We start from the raw sequence: 18,285 nt of genomic DNA, 5'->3' as shown, positions 1-18,285 counted from the left end.
CCACGAGGGGGTGCCCCAGTGCCTGCAGAACCCTGGACCTCAGCACTTCCGCCACACCCGGAAGTGCTGGGGGGAAGAAGACTGGGAACACCCGGTGGGCTTCCGGGAGCACAGCCAGCACTTCCGCCACACAGGGGAGTGTCCGTGGAGGAGTGTCGGGAAGCACCTGGAGCCCATCCAGGCATATATAAAAGGGGCTGCCTCCCTGCAAACGATGACTGGAGTCTGGTGGAAGTGGACAAGAGTCGTGTTGGAGAGGAGTGGAGGCTGACTGAAGGAAGCAGGCACTGTAGAGAGAGGCCTGGACTTTGGGGGATTGGTGCTGGAGGCACTGGGTTTGTGCATTTAATATCATACATAATAAACATGTGTTGGGTGATATAACAATGTCCGTCTGTCTGTCTGTCTGTGTCCGGGCTGCTTCTCACAATATATATAATTTTCAATGTCTGGATCCTGCCATGGCAACTGTAAATCTGCCATTCAAGTAAAAAGCAAATCCAGCAAGTCAGTGAACCACAGTTAAGGATCGATAGCCAAACAGCCCACCCAATACTGGAGAAGTGTGTAAAACAGACAGAGCAGGCAGACACTTCACTGAAGCAGGAGGGAACCTGATAAATTCCACCAACTCAAAAGTAGCTCAATGCAGCCGACACAAATCACTGCAAACCCCCCCCCCCCCCCCAAACCAACACCCCCTTCCCCACCATTTTTTTTTTGCTGACATTTTATCTTTTGTTGCTTATAAGAAAAGTAGTTTAGGTTCGTCATTAAAAGCTCTGCCTCTGCTTTGTGGTGCCTGCATGACGTCTCACCCCCACTCACCTCCTGTTGCAGACTGCTGTTTCAAAGGGCTAAAGCAGCAGATTGCAGGAGGATGGAATTGTTCGTTAGCAGCAACAACAATCCTGTTAAATTCAGCATTTAAAAAAAAAAAAAAAGACGTATGCTACTGTTAAACAACCTGCACATTGATTACACAAGTTGAAGGGGTAAAAACACTGAAAAACTACTGCAACAGATCTTGTGGATATATTATTTAACTGACCTCATTTACATATGAGGTACAGATACGCGACGATGATGTAGGTTGCTTTGAAATGCGCTCTGTTTTAGGTTGACACCTTTTTAAAATAAACATTTTAATATTAACCAGGCTAATGTTATTACATAACAAGAAAACGTGAAACCAATAATAGAACGGAGTTGGGACAATCTGATCTAACCCTTCTCCTGCTCTGCCCAGGAAAGCAATGCCAAATGGTGGAAGTGTCTTACCTTAGCGTTTGCTTCCAGATAATTATATAGGACATTTACGGATATAGTGAGGTCACCCGTATTGAAGGGGTAAGAGCGGTTCCAACCTTGTGGGCCAAACTTTCGTCTTTCTGCCACCACGGCATGGAAATAACAAAGAGCAAAGAGGATACTCTTAAATTCATTCTCACGGGAACACATCTCTAGGGTCTCCTACAGGAAGAAAATGGCAGAAAACATGAAATTAATAAACAGGCAATTTTGCATATTGAAACACATTTCATTCATCTAAATTCCTGACCAGTGATACAATAACCTATCAAATATTAAAACTTGCAACATGCCCATATATTATCATTTAAATCTGCTCCCAAAGCATCTTTTCTGCAATTTGTTCTCATTTGCAAAGTCCCCTACTCTCCGCGGCTGACTTTTCATGAAGACAGACTGCTACAATGTGCCAAAAAGATGAATTAAAATCTATAAAAAGTGACTTTACCCGACAGATCCACAACTGTGGAAATTCCCAAAAGTTCATTATATTAAGCGAGTAAAATAACAACATGGAAAAGCTTGAAGAGTTGTGACAATAACCGTCTGGTGTAGTTTCGGAGTGATGCAGGAAACAGCAAGGAATGTCAGTCATTTTTATGAAGACATTAAAGGAGTAAGAAACATGGGAATACCACTGGGAAACCAGCTTTGAAAATCCTGTTTGACCCAAGTAGATAACACTGCTGTCTACAGACTGGATGATAAGTTATGTATACACACAATTATGAAATACGCAGAAGGTGGGAATCTGTTATAAGGCATAAGCAGTGGCATCACCTCATCAGACTGAAATACAGCAAGAGACATCTCCTGGACTAAAGATTATGTTTTTGCTCCACATGAAGCTGAGAGTCCCAAGGTCATCGTTTGAAGTTCCTAGGTGTCATAAGTATGTCATTATATAAAATATGTATGCCACTTACACCTTTCGACAAGTATCCTCCCAGGACACATTAGAGATGACCCCACCATAGACTCCATTGTAAGGGGCAACAGTCCACTGCAAGACTACATTAAGCATGTGATTCATCATCATATACACAATAAGTCATTTATTTCATCATTCTAAAGAGTTACTTAATGTTTTCAAATTAGGGCAAAACTCATTTTGTGAAAGAGAACATTTTTTTCTTATTTTCCCATTACATGACCATAGGGACCTATTCAAGAAGTGACAAATGTAAAGGACCCAACCGTGAATGCAAGGTTAGTCCATCACATGTCGTACTCATATTTGCTAACGCCAGGCCATTTTACAGCTGCAATTCCACATAATCATACGTATTTATTTGAACTGTGCAGAGAATCGAGCTTTCACAGAGAAAAAACACTCAAATAACAAAAAAGGATGAAAACATGACAATAAAAGGGAAACCTCAGCTAGGAATCAACCTCTGTGATGGTAAACCCATGAAAAACTGACCTGAAGAGATATACTGGGAGATCATCTACCCATTATAAAAGTAATAAAGTGACTAAGCCTACAATTCAAGCATAAATGAAAAAATACTTTCACCTGTTTTTAAAACAGAATCAAGGCAGGAATTGAAGAAAAGAAATCGCTTTGGTGACTGCCATTTGTATGCATGTTCAGCACATGCTGTACCAATAAGTAGTCCCAGCTCTTCGACAGGGAGAGTGAAAACACACAAAGCTCAGATGTCCCCCTCATTTTTCGATGATGGTTGCTAATTGCATCTGGGACACAACAACCTAGCCTATAAGCTCAGTGATTTGTGCCCCTCATGCTAATGCAAAAGAAACAGTGGAAAAGACAAAATGCACACAATTTAAAAATCAGCGAAGAAGAACTGAGAAGTGTAAATCAATGGAGTTAGTCACCTAGCAGTGTGAGAGAAAGTGGCACCCTGTGGGCTTTGAAGCACCCACTGACCAGCGTATTAGAAACACTTGAAAAGGAACTGATGAGCAAGGTTAGCCGGAGTGGTCTGTTCCGATCTGAAGCTCTGGTTATACAGATAATGAAGACGAGGAGTTAAAAGTGACGTTCACATAATTTAAACACCACCTACTGTATTCATTTGTATTTAGTTTACCCTTCTATAGCTCTCTTCACTAAGTACAAGTTATTCATTTACAACTATAATGTGATAACAGGAGGTAGCTAAATAAAACACCATTTAAGTTAAAGACCTGACTTTTGGTGCATTTTTATAAACTTGCTTATTGTGCTGCAAGGTTGTGGAGAGCCTTCATCTACAGCATCAGAAAGGGGAGGCAGCAGTCAATCCTTTGAAAAACACACAGGACCAGTAAAGAGCTGCCAGTCAGTCACCCTAAATGAACTTCTGGGCTGTGGCACAGGGTATCCAGAGAAGACCCCTAGAGGAACAGGCCTATGGTGCAAATAATCCAGACAATGGCATTTGAATTCAGTCCAAAGTCAGGTAGTCTTCTCAGTAATCATGGTGCTGGAGAGCATTGATTGGTCAGCACATGAAAGTAAGAATTTCACTGGACTGTGCAGAGGATAATGTGTTGGAGATGGGGAGTCCTCTACAGCGCATCTTCAACCTAAGCCTGGAACAGGGCAGAGTCCCGAGGCTTCGGAAAACATCTTGCATCACCCCAGTCCCAAAGGTATCACGTCCTAGTGAGCTGAATGACTTCAGGCCTGTCGCTCTAACGTCACATGTGATGAAGACCATGGAGCGGCTGCTGCTTCACCACCTAAGGCCACAGGTTCGCCACGCCCTTGACCCTCTGCAGTTTGCATACCAGGAGAAGGTGGGAGCGGAGGATGCCATCATCTACATGCTACACCGATCCCTCTCCCACTTGGACAGAGGCAGTGGTGCTGTAAGAATTATGTTTCTGGACTTCTCTAGCGCCTTCAACACCATCTAACCTCTGCTCCTTAGGGACAAGCTGACAAAGATGGGAGTAGACTCATACTTGGTGGCATGGATCGTGGACTATCTTACAGACAGACCTCAGTATGTGCGTCTCGGGAACTGCAGGTCTGACATTGTGGTCAGCAACACAGGAGCGCCACAGGGGACTGGACTTTCTCCGATCCTGTTCAGCCTATACACATGGGACTTCCAATACAACTCAGAGTCCTGCCACGTGCAAAAGTTCGCTGACGACACTGCTATCGTGGGCTGCATCAGGAGTGGGCAGGAGGAGGAGTATAGGGACCTAATCAAGGACTTTGTTAAATGGTGCGACTCAAACCACCTACACCTGAACACCAGCAAAACCAAAGAGCTGGTGGTGGACTTTAGGAGGCCCAGACCCCTCATGGACCCCATGATCATCAGAGGTGACTGTGTGCAGAGGGTGCAGACCTATAAATACCTGGGAGTGCAGCTGGATGATAAACTGGACTGGACTGCCAATACTGTTGCTCTGTGCAAGAGAGGACAGAGCCGACTATACTTCCTTAGAAGGCTGGCGTCCTTCAACATCTGCAATAAGATGCTGCAGATGTTCTATCAGACAGTTGTGGCGAGCGCCCTCTTTTACGCGGTGATGTGCTGGGGAGGCAGCATAAAGAAGAGGGACGCCTCACGCCTGGACAAACTGGTGAGGAAGGCAGGCTCTATTGTAGGCACGGAGCTGGACAGTTTGACATCTGTTGTAGAGTGACGGGCGCTGAGCAGACTCCTGTCAATCATGGAGAATCCACTGCATCCACTGAACAGGATTATCTCCAGACAGAGGAGCAGCTTCAGCGACAGACTGCTGTCACCATCCTGCTCCACTGACAGACTGAGGAGATCGTTCCTCCATCACATTATGCGACTCAACAATTCAACCCGGGGGGGTAAACGTTAACATTATATAAAGTTATTGACTGTCTGTATACCTGCATTGTTATCACTCTTTAATTTAATATTGTTTTTTATCAGTATGCTGCTGCTGGAGTATGTGAATTTCCCCTTGGGATTAATAAAGTATCTATATCTATCTATCTAAGAAGGACCCCATAAACCTGCCCAGACCGCTACCCCTCTATGCATTTAGGCACACCCAGCTTGATGCCACTCAAACATCTTGCCCGATTCTGCCCTAACCCAGCTGGATGCCAGCCATCATCTCGTTCTGACTAGTTGGCTGCTGCTCGAGCCTATACGTTTGCATTGCTAGCAGCTCCTCCTAATTCACCTCAAATTTATGTTGTATTCATTTCTGTTGTTCTGAGGTTTTTTTTTTTTCACGGAAGGAAAGGCAATCATTTGGGGTATGGCAGTCACGATGTGTGTTTAATACATTTTATTTTGCAAAAAATTATACATTGCTTTGGTGAAAGAGGACATGCAGGTGATGGGTGTGACAAAGCAAGATGCAGAAGACAGGAAGAGATGGAAGCAGATGATCCGCTGTGGTGACCCCTAATGGGAGCAGCTGAAAGAAGAAGAATTTTTGATGCTTTTTTTTTTTTAAATCTAAGAACAATTCTGGCTACTCATTGTTATTAATTATTGGATCTGGTCCATTGGGAGAATGCATTGATAGCACGTGTCCACCCATCATACGACATGCCACCTGGATTGGGACCAGAGTGTAGCGGGTGACACCTCAGCACCATACTGGTACAGTGCGAGGGTTTCTCACCCCAATCCTGCCACCAACCCACTGTATTAGTATTAGTTATTGTGTTATTTTCATATTACTGTAATTCTATTTTGTTTTGTTAATGGGCACCGTCATGTTATGAGTCCCACTGTCAGAGCGCCATTCCAACTTGTTGGGGGGCGTCACTGCAAATGTCACAGTATAGCTGTAGAGGAAAATGTGGCTTAAGGATATTGATGAATGTCAACTAGCATAGCCAACAGAATGAAATTGCCACTTATGGAAATACAGTAGGTACCTTAATTATCTTAATACAGAGATGTGCGGAGTTGAAACATTGTGTTTGAAAGCCTTTAGCTGAGCTGGATGGAAAACCCATTAATTTCCAAATCTTGTATAACTTTACATTGCATGGGAAATATAATGCAAGATTCAAATTTTTGAAAACTAAAGTGCCACCCGTGAGTGATAGACAGATGTTTTTGTACCATTCTACGTTCTAGAATAAGGAAGAATCTGTTTAGGTCACAGAAGCCTTGGGACTACACCGAAAACAGCATCTGTCTTGGCGGGACAATGAAAACTAATAGAGGAAGGAGTAATACAGGAATCACAAGGTTTAAAGTGCACTGGAAAATAAGGAAAGGAAAAGGTGAAGAGCACCAGAAACAAGGTGGGTTGAGGCCGCTTGTGTCTGGAAAAACTACTCCACCTGGTAGGATGTCATCGGTTGATTCCAGGTTAATTACAGCAAAAAGCAAAAGAAAAATCCCTGAAGATATAATGGGTTCCTTTTCTTTAGGAGATGAATTTGGGAGAGGGCCTTGTGGCCTGAAAGGAGAAATGGTGGGTGATAATTTCTATGGATAGTGAACTACGGCTCACCCTCTGATTTACCTAGTGTAAACTCATTATATTATGGTTATAACTGTATTAGTGGCTTATTTTTTAATTGTCTTGAATAATTAATCATACGTGTGAAGGTGCGCTGAAGCACATGGCTTTGTAAATAGTTGATATATTGCTATTTTCATTTTCCATATTTTTAGTACTAATTTCTGCTCCACTTTTTTCCCCATTTACATTCTGTTGGTGTGTTCTGTATTTGTAACTACAACTGACAGAAAAGTAGTGTGGGTCACTCATGTTACCAGATATTTTATTATTTTTCTTCGTTTTGCTGCTGCTCTCGGGATTGGTAGAGCATAGTATAATCGTGCTGGTTTTGCCTGGGAACACTGACTCAAAGTGAAACCTTCTTTCCAAAGGTGAGCAGATGGGTGTCATCACAGTGCAAATTCTGACTAATCCGAGTATCTGCTTTAAAATGACATTTATGAACCAAAAGTAACAGCCACCTCCTCACTGAATGACAAAACTTCTCAATACGAAACCTTTCGACGTGCATCTCTTTGATGGAAGCAGCAGGCACTTCATTCAACAGCTTTCTTTTATTTTCCAATTGAAGTTTTCTCATTTTATAAGGATTAAAACAAACAAGTGAACAAGGAAAAATAAATAAATAAATAGGTACAAAACAATTAAAAAATATGAAAACACTGAAATTATCTAATTGTGCAATCTGTTATTAAGGATTTTGGAAAACATGCCATGCTGTCAATTAAGGCTTGTAAACCTTTCACTTTTAAGAACATTCATGACATATCAGAGACAAAGCTGTGAAATGAATTTGCGTAAGTTAAAGAAAACAAAAAGCTGCAACCATTCAAATGAATAATCCAGAGAGGAGTGTAGGAGATGAATGGCTGAGCTCCGAGCCTCATCAGGAGAGCATAAATGTCACAACAAATCAATTGAGACTACTATGCAAATTTCCAATTGAATTCAATTTTCTGGGTTGCTTAAAGAACTGCATATATTAAAGCCCATTTATTAATTCTGGCAAAGAAGTGACAGTTTCCTTAAAATGACATGCACTTTTCTCAGCTTGTTTTGTGTTCTGATGCTCTAGAGCTATTTTAAAGCACTGGATTCTATTAAAAGGCCATCCTGACAAAACCCCATCACCAGGGGGTCTTTTGAAATATACAAGACATTACATTTGCTGACGCAACCAGCAGATGATTTTCAAGTATATATAATGCAAAGGTTCCTTTGTTGTTATTAATTTTGGCATTCTTCACAATGGAGGATGTTAAAAATGACAAATAACTTACTCATACAACACCCTTCCAGCTAAAAGCAGCCCAGCTGAAATAAAATTAAGGATAATGACAAAAATGTACTGAAATAATAAAAGAAATGTGCATAATTATTAAAAAAAAAAAAAAAAAAGCATCACTGATGTTGAATATACTAAGCCAGGATTTCTGGTAAAAATACATAAAATGTGAAGTGGACTAGATAAATGAGGAGCACTAAATCTACCGACATCAGATACTTAAAAACAGATGTGAGTTTAGGAGTCGCGTATGCATGAAGAGTTTAGGTCTCTTCTCTGTTCATGAGTGACACTATCATATGTGCAGACAGGTGTGTAATAAGCGAATGTTTCGTCATGATAGAGTCCTAAAGTGACCCTGTTCTTCCCATTATACCTTTTATTACGTACATCTGAACAAAATGCCCCAAATCCTTGATACAGCCCCCGTATGTTACACTACCTTTTATATCAATGACCTATTCATGCATTATACAAAATACTCTCAAAATAACAGAGTACAATAGGTTCTGGGAAAATAATACATCCTGATAAGAAGCACTTCATCTTGTATCTTGTAGCTTAACATTCAGCAAGTTGGTTCTAAACAACATCAGAAATGGTACATGTTATAATAAAGCATTCTTTGGCCATCAGTTACATTAGACATCATGAATTAGCACTTAATGGAATTTCCTAAAGATTTCAGTGGGGATGATAAGTGAACTTTGTAAAACAATAAAACTCACCTGTTCTTATCGGCAAAACATGCCTTCCTGAGAATAATGCTTCATTTTATACTCTTAGCTCAGAATATGTGTTTACATCTTGGAAAGCATTTCCTTTCTTTTAAATATACAGTTCATTCTTTCAATGACAATTAAACAGTTATCAAAATATGAAATATTAATCTCCATTACACTGATCACAAACAATTTAGTGGGAGAAGGGGTGAGACTAAAGATCAGAACAACATCGTCAGAATTACACGAGTCTATCAGAATGAGTCACTTTTCAGTTCTCACACAGAATGGGTGTAAAAAGAGGCTGATAATGCCTGGTGTGAACTACAGACTACGCAACTACTGAGGGCCACACAATAATAAATCAACATGACTCCTTTAACAGGACACTACATGTTAGGCTTACACATAAAACACAACCTGTGTATTTACCTGGTAATTACATCATCTTTTTAATAATTTCTTGAGATTAAATATAAAAAACAGAAAATGAAAAATAGCACTGAAAACAGAGAAACTAAAAACACCATTTTACAAAACCACCTCTACATTCCTATTTGTTTAATTATTCATTTAAAGCACTTTCCACAATTTACCTGAATAGTTTTTTAAACGGTTAACTTTTCAGAAATTATATATGCTGTGAAAGACGGCCGGGCACCTTATCCCGGCCGACACATCCAGGCCACTAGATGGAGTCCTCCCTGTGGCATAGAGGTGCCCCGGATTCCCGCAGGGCATCATGGGAGATGGAGTTCAGATTCACAACCCTGCTGGAGACCGTGGGTGTCACCGTGTGACGCTGCAGGGAGACGCAGGGATTTTTATTTTCCCTATAGCCCGGAAGTACTCCCAAGTCATGGGGATGGAAGAACAGAAGTACAAGTCTTCATCTGACCCGGAAGTGCTATTGAATCACAAAGACAGGAGCACTTCCGGGTCAAGGGCTATGCGAGACCCAGCAAGGAGAGCCGGAGTTGGGAGATAGAGTGACGGAGCTGCTGGGAGGAGGAGGATTGATTATTTGTATTGGATTATTGATTATTGTTGAATTGTGGCGTGTGTGGTGCTTTGTGCACTTTATTTAAGAAATTAAAATATTACTTGGTGCTTTTACTTGGTGTATGTTTGTCTGCAGGGTTTGAGGAGCGACAGCGCCCCCTAGTGTCACAATGCACATAACAAGTGTTGTCTGTACAAGTGTCAACAAAGGAATGAACTGCAGTTCAATGTGCTCCTGGTGCTCTCTATTAAGTGCTGCTCACCTCAATGCCATGATGTTTGAGAAAAATACACATGGGTTTCCACAAAATAAATGGACACCAACCACACTCATCATTTTGGTGCACTTCATCCTAAAGTAACAGTTTTGCTTACAGAAAGACCTTTCTGCTAAAAAGCAGAGGAAACAGTACGTCCAATGGCAGCAAAACAAGACATACTTAATCTCCGTATTTGTTAACTATCACAAACCAAACACTAAAAAGTTGCCTGTTATTTTACCAACAGAATATGTCCAAACATACACTCGTACAATTAAAAGGTCTAATGGGCACTGATAAAAGAGAACGAATGGGCTTCTCATTTTCCCATGATTAACATTTTTTTATATTAATGCATTACAGAGCATATTTATGTCGCTAGTCGATGGATAATGTGGTAGATTAATACTTTTTAACCCCCCCACCTTTGAAACTGAGAATCAACGACAAAGGAAACAAAGTAAAAGAAGTACAGGACACTCTTTTCTGTGACCTTTCAGTTTTTTGCCATGCTTTATACCATCAGGTTGCATGCTGGATATACACATGAATTACCACATCAGACTTGTTTCACCTGATGTAAGCTACATTTTTAATTTTACCAACGTCTTCTTCCCTCTGAGGACCAAAACTGCACCTCACTGAATCTCCACTTTGCTCAGCATCCATTAATCTCCCCCTAAGGTAGTGAAATTGCTTCTGTTTATGCAGTTATCTGCTACTGTCTTGATTTTATTTGTGGGGGTGTTTAGAAAATATTAGCTTTGATACCTAAAACCATCTTAACCCTAAACTACTTTGACCTAAAACAAACTCAGTTTCTTATAAGTACCCAGATAACACTTTAATGAGCACCACAAGAACATGCAAGGATCATCTTAGGGTTTCAACCTAGGATTCAAGCACCGTGAGGTGGCAGACTGTTCCACTGCGCCACCATGCCATTCTTGGGAACATCTAAAATGATTCACTGAGAACAAGATGCAATGAGGAAATCTTTACATCAGGGAAGAAAAGGATGCACATCTCTTAGGTTTATGATGACACCCATGTTGCATTTGTAATACACAAAAAGGAAAAAATAATGCAAACAATAAACAGTTACACAGGGAGGTTTTTACCTGATTGAAATTGTCCAGGGCCTTGTGCAGGTTAGCATGCATACCCGTAGGAGGCTCATTAGTGATTTTGATGGAGTTCTCCAGGATGCCCTGAGGGATGATGTGACCATCGGCTGAGGCTGCTGGCTCTGCACTAATAAAGACTCGAAAGTTGGGGTTGCTGCCTTCACTGTGTTGCTCCAGTTTCTTCTCAAGCGTACTCAGCCATTTGGACACCAAATGGATATTCTAGAAGGAACAGGAAGGTGTGAGCTTAGTGAATGGCATTGAACACCTGGTTTGTTTGATTAATATATTATCTGTTCACTTTGAACTACATTTACTTCGTCTGTACTATGAGAGTTTCAACTGAGCAGGACATATAAAAATGAGTCCCAAGACACAAAGCAAGCAGATAGCAGTATGTTATTGAATTAAAAAATAAATCAAGAAGGAACAGAAAGAGGAAAGACACAGAAGAAGAGTAAATGGGTGCTGTGAGAAAAAACAAATTTGCTGAAATATTAGCCATGATTGGAAAAACGGATCTGGCCTTAATGAGCCATTGCTTTGCAATGAACGATGCTGGTAGCAGTGAGTAACGCATGTAGCCCCGGGAGAATCTGCAGTTTTTAAAAACCTCATTGATAAGAACTTATGAAGTAATACTAACTCTATATCTACTGTACGGCTCCCTCAAGCAATTACTGACACACATTTGATTTGTGAGTCTCTTTGGACGAATCGGTACGGTTTATACATGGGTTGGTTGGAATGAAAACTGACTGAGGTTGTTCACCCCTGATTAAATGATGGAAAATTTCTTTTTTTCACTTCCTTTACTGATATGGCAGTCGGTTTACAGCACGACTTGTGTGCCACAATCTTATTGTACCGATACTATTGTGAATGTAAGGATCTGGACGTAGAGGCATTACCTCCTAACTTGCTCCGATTTTAGCCCAGGTGTTTCATCCAGGTTGGAGGATGATGATGATGATTCAATGGGCAACCCTTGCAAAAAAACAATGCTTCTTGAGAGGCATCATAGAAAGGCTGGCCATGCTGCCTTCGCAAAGCTCTGGAGACTTGGCAGGAGACCAAATCTAATTAGAAGAATAGATGAACATTTTTTTTTTTTGTTTTACTCATGCTGGCTTGTATTTTTTTTTTCAGACGGTGGGAGTGTAAATTGTCCTTGCAGTACACGGAAAACCTGGAGCAGTGTAATACTTTTAACATGCAGACCTGCCATAAATTATCGTCACTGGCAAAACAGCATGTTTACTCCTTGCATCTTCCTTAATAATTTGGTGGTAATGTCTGTTTGAAGCCGCAGTGCTGCCTCTCAGCCAAAATAAAGGTTACGGGCATCGATCAAGCTGCACTTTAATGGCTTAGGGTCCCCTATGATGATTTCTGCTTAAGAGACATTTTTGCTCCTACTCAGCTAATTAAACTGATGTATAGAAAGTGCTACCTTGCTGCAGGGATTATTAGTATATATTTCATCCTGGAAACAAATCGCTGTCAGTATGTTTTGTGCTTATAAAGATGTGACTAAGGGAACATTTAACATCGGTTACTAAAGCCTATATAAGCAACCGTTAAACCTTCCATCAATATCATAAATTAATCTAGTACATGACTCATGCATGATAAAAGGAATGGGCAAGTGCAAGAAGACAGACAGAAGAAAGCAGAACAAACAAAAGCAGGGGCAGCACAGTGCAGCAATATTAGTCAATCAGTCAATGGAACAAGCGGAGTACACATGCTTACTTTAGTCTTCATGGCAGGATAAGGTGCTTGACTATGTGAGAGGACGCCAGAGGACAGATATGACAGAAAGAGATGCTGCTTATCAGAGCCCTGGAATTCTGCTCATTTCTCCAACAGAACCAACTACTTGAAAGGAGTTTGACTAAAACACCATCCAAAAATGACATTTTTTTTTTTTTTTTATACTCACTCCATGTAGTTTGTAGTGATGGCTGAGAAAAGAATTTTGAATCTCATATTTCCATGCAGAGAGGAGATCAAGTTTAGGCTAGGATAGGAGTCTATGGTGACCAAGAGAAAACAATATTTGGTCTCCAGGGTACAAAAAGGACATATAGCAGCACTACAAAAGGTCCAGAGAAGAGCGACTAGGCCGATTCCAGGGCTACAGGGGTTGAATTAGGAGGAAAGATTAAAAAAGCTGAGCTTTTACAGTTTAAGCAAAAGAAGATTAAGAGGTGACATTACTGAAGTGTTTAAAATTATGAAGGGAATTAGTCCAGTGGATCGAGACGGTGAGTTTAAAATGAGTTCATCAAGAACACGAGGCACAGTTGGAAACTTGTGAAGGGTAAATTTCACACAAACATTAGGAAGTTTTTCTTTACTCAAAGAACGATAGACACTTGGAATAAGCGACCAAGTCGTGAGGTAGACAGTAAGACCTTAGGAACTTTCAAAACTCGACTTGATGTTTTTTTGGAAGAAATAAGTGGATAGGACTGGCGAGCTTTGTTGGGCTGAATGGCCTGTTCTCGTCCAGAATGTTCTAATATAAAAAATGTACATGGAAAAAACACACACGCTAATCCACGTCAAGTCATCCAGTTGTATGTTTGCAATGGGCAAAACATGTGATCTTTATTAAAATATTCACCTTTATAAATGGATAAGTGTCTGTCTGTGTGCAACAGAGCGATACTGTAGCCTACAATACCTATGAGATCAGTTATGTAACACTCCAACATCATGTAACATCCACAATGTACGTCACATAGCACATATTGACTGCACAGTTACACTAAGATTAGGACTGTGAGAGGGATATTGGACTCAGGGGGCATTTCATGACTGATGCAGGTCAGGTAACATCCACAACATCACACCTATTGCAGGCTGCATTTAAACCCATCATTCGGAGTGTCAGTCTGGTTGCTTTGTCCCAGCCATTCCAGAAGACGCCACATCACAAACATTTTTAGTAATAAAATATACTGCAATTGTTACTCCAATAGATTACAAACATTAACGCTGCTTTTACTAAGATCATACAAAATGACATAACAGAGACATATGCATTGCATCTGTCACTCCAACTGGTGGTGCATCGCGAACACTTGTAGTAGTAAAATACATTTCATTTGGCAATCCAACAGATGGCGCATCAAACATTAACACTGCATTTACGAATCCCATGCCAAGTGGTATATAACAGAGACCAACTCCAATCATTATATTTATATTCATATCCACAAATGAAGTACCTCATTTGTAATACTGACTTTCTGAAGCATCTAAGATATGCACAAGTGCAATGTAGATTTTCTTCTTGATAATATTTTCACTCGCTTTTCTTTAACTTTTCACCTTTCAGTGCACTTTGCACTACTGATATCATGTGAAGTGCAATGTTAACCAATGAATTAGCTATCACTGGGCTGGACCAATGAATGAGGAGAGAGGCGGGTCTATAATTCACACCGTGTACGAGTTCCATTTTAGTCCATGAGAGTTGTTTTTTTGAAGTGGTTTATTTAATATTTTAATAAAAAGATTTTTGGAACACTCGACTGCATGACTTGACCTATGGATTATGTGACATGAGTAACATGGGCTGACATGAGATTTCTTTCCATGGTCAGGTTTAAAATTGTTTGCCTTTGTCCGGCAATTGTTTCCAAGACTCCTATTCTACCAGAAATCTTGTAATCTCTGTTCTGCATGACAAATGCAACAAATTCCATGGAGAAAGTAACCGATAAAAAGGAATAGTCAACCCAAAAAAATGATATATTTTAAGCTCTCCACTTCAATAGTGGTGATATCAGAGCATTATAACAACTGTAATGAGAACCGGCCATTCAGCCCAAGAAGCTCATCGTGTATTCAAATCTAACATTTCTACTTTCTTTGGGTACATTACATTTACTTCCATTTGTCATGGCTCAGCCAAAAATAAGAAATAACGAGAGGACTGAGAACAAGAAATGAAAACAGGTTGAAGATCAAAGTGAAATTCATTACCAGGAGGACACTGGGATTAAAAATAACAGCCAAAAATCGTTAAGAAACCTTGCAGTTGCAAAAGACACGCAAGAATATCGAAACCAGAAAACCAGAACATTGCAGCATGACACCTTGAAAAGGGTTTGTTTTTTTTTAATCCAAACAGAGAAACAGAATTTGCGTCGCGTTACAATATCAAGTGTTGTGCTAATGACATCACATTTCGTATCACACTACTGATGACACTAGCATCTTGATTCACTAAATCGCAGTGGGCAACGAAAAAACAAAATTTTATGATAAATAAAATACACAATTGAAAGTAAATTACATCTTTTCTTAAAGACAGAAAAGAATCACAGCGTCTCAGCTCTAAGGCACTCACAGAAAAAATACCGGTGGTTCAGAACATCATTTTAATTATAGTGACAGTCCCAACAGCACCAGCATGTGCTGCACATTAATTAGAACAAGCAAGAACGAACTCCTCTGTACTCCGTACACATTCCAATCACGACTCACACTAGAAGACGGAGCATTGCATTTAATGTATGGCGTTATAATCGTTGTCCATTGCTAGAATTACACTGCACTACTGTCACTAGTCTGTAGCAGACATGTAAGTAAGAATACCGCTGCACTGTGTAAACATGACAAAGTTCTTCTGTGGACAGGAAATTTAACATTTCACGCACTTTTTGAAAATTCAGTTTTGTGTTGCCTTATATTGTAGCTTTCTGTTCATTTTGACAAGCAGCTATGTCAGAATCCTGGGCCTTTTTGTAATTTTACAGGTTATTTTCTGGCTCTAGTATTGAGCTGCATGTCATTATTGGGGTTTTTGACACCAAAGAACTGGACGGAATCATTTGTTTTTTGATTTGTTGTAAAGCTCATTTTCAATTTGGGACATTTATCCGCCGCAATTTTGTTTTTTTTCTTCAGCTATGTTAAATTGCCAGGTTTTTCCAAGCAAGAGCCGTGGCTTCAGAAGTCATGAGCCCATCAGTTAATATTCAGCAGGATAAAAGGGTCATTCTAGGGTCACTTCCTTATCTGGCTATTCTGATTCCAAAACCCTTCTTGCGCTTTAATTTCGTCAATTTGTATTTGATTCCTCACTGATTTTGGACTCACACGCTCCTTTTTGACCTTGTCTAACAGTTTTTGGCTTTGGTAACTGGTGGATTTTTGTTCTTCTGGTTCAGACCCTTGATTAGTTTATGTTTTTTCTCTACGTCTTATTCTTGTCATTTTCTCTTGCCATCTCTGGGCATTGCCAAAGGTGTAGATTTTTGAATGTCAAGGAAAAAAAAAAAACACAAAAAGTGGCAATGAGCCACAATTAACCATTTCTAAAGCTTTTACAAATGTTTGACTGTTTTTGGTAAAATTAATAAGAAATATTAAACCTATAAAAGGGATGTGTCTAGTGCAGGTGCCGAGGTGCCACAGTGTGTCTAATGGTTCCAGTTGGCACTCTGCTCTGCTGAAGAGCTCTGGGAGTCAGGAGTTCTTTTTCTTTCGGTCTCCCTCTCCCGCCACTCCGCTTTGATAACACGCTGTAGCAGAAGCCCATTTCTCTATCCATTTGAGCTCATCCACAATTGAGAGATTGAAGGCTCAACTAGAGAGAGTGCATTTGAGAGCAGTGAGATTGAACTTCTGCTGTCCAATATCCGCAGCTAAGCTGCATGTGTTAACTGGTATGTGGAGGACGAAAGCGATAAAGTACCTGATTGCTATCAATACATACATAATTGAAATCAGCAAAGTCAATAATAAAAAAAAAAAAACAAAAAACAAAAAACCAGTGCTTAACTCCAAAGGCAGGCAAAAACGGATCCTGCATCCGGCTTACAGTAGCAGATTGGACAAAGCAGCTGCCAAAGTGTACCTTTTTAAAAGTATTGATTTTTCATAATGCACACAGGTAATTAAAGTGTGTTTTGCTTGTCTGTGCAGAAGCCAGTCTCAAGAGTGAATCCCCATTCAGGTAATTGCCTGAGATGCAGCAAGAAGGTCTTCCTTGTGTTTGAATGTTTTGCATTCTCGTCAATAAACACTCACTGAGATGCGACACACTATCGGGAGCAAAAGGGCTCACCTGAAATGCATTTATTCTTTAAATAAAGCTTCTAAATAATCTGCTTTTTTGGTAAAAGTGTTAAAAGCAGATTGCCTGTCAAAATCATCCAGACAGAAATGTTCCATGTCCCAGAAGCTATTCAGGGTCTAATGTGCACTAAAATCTAACTGTAGAAGACTAAATATTACAAATGTATACAAGACCAAAGGCAGTCTTTATTTTTTAATTAAAACTCAATGCAGCTCTTGTCGCAGGTTATTTAAACCCACTTCTCATTTTTATTTAAATGATTGCCAGAAGTTTCACTGTCATTCTTTATGTCTAATCTTTACTTGTTAGCTATTTAACAGACAGCTGAGGAAAACCAAAGAGCCATTATGTCCGGTCACTATTTAGGGAGCGGATGTAGGAATGGTGTGCTTCTACAAGTACTTAGGGTCCATATTAATGGCAGGTTGGACTGGTCTCGTAACACAGAGGATCTGTCCTTCTTAGGAAACTGTATTTCTTTAATGTAAGCAGTGACATCCTTCACACCTTCTACAGCTCTGTGATGGCCAGTGTGGTGTGCTGGGACAGTAACATCACTATAAAGAGAGCTCCACTGAATTAACAAGCTAATTAAAAGGGCGGGCTGGGTTACAGGACACAGTCCGGACCCCCAGGATGTACTAACGAAGGCGAGAATTAAAACAAAACTGAGTGCCATTATGGACAATGCAGCACATCCTCTCTCTCTGACACCAAGGACTTTCAGCCAATGAATAACTGAGCAGAAGTGTGCAAAGAAACACACCTGGACCTCCTTCAGACTAACAGCGATGCGATTATATACAGTAATGTCTCACTGTGATGCCCAAGTCAGACGTTTTTCTTTCCTTTCAGTCATATAAGAAAGGGTAGAGCAGGCTCTTTTTTCTTAGGAGACTATGTTTCTTCAATTTGCGCAGTGACATCGTTCACATCTTCTACAACTCTGTGATGGCCAGCGTGGTGTGCTGGGACAGTAACATCACTTTAAGAGAGGTCCACTGAATCAACAAGTGAATTAAAAGAGCAGGGTCAG

General features: G+C 40.3%; 1 protein-coding gene across 1 annotated transcript in view; it reads right to left on the bottom strand.

Annotated features, from left to right (window-relative positions):
• dnah9 (dynein, axonemal, heavy chain 9) overlaps positions 1-18,285 on the bottom strand; it is a 257,756-nt gene that overhangs the window by 37,476 nt on the left and 201,995 nt on the right. Inside the window, 2 exon segments of the mRNA XM_051936263.1 lie at positions 1,282-1,473; positions 11,144-11,371. Coding sequence (XP_051792223.1) covers positions 1,282-1,473; positions 11,144-11,371 — 420 coding nt within the window.

This window comes from Erpetoichthys calabaricus, chromosome 14, assembly GCF_900747795.2.
Source record: "Erpetoichthys calabaricus chromosome 14, fErpCal1.3, whole genome shotgun sequence".
In the NCBI taxonomy this organism is placed as follows: Eukaryota; Metazoa; Chordata; class Cladistia; order Polypteriformes; family Polypteridae; genus Erpetoichthys; species Erpetoichthys calabaricus.
This window is presented reverse-complemented; position numbering and strand designations above follow the sequence as displayed.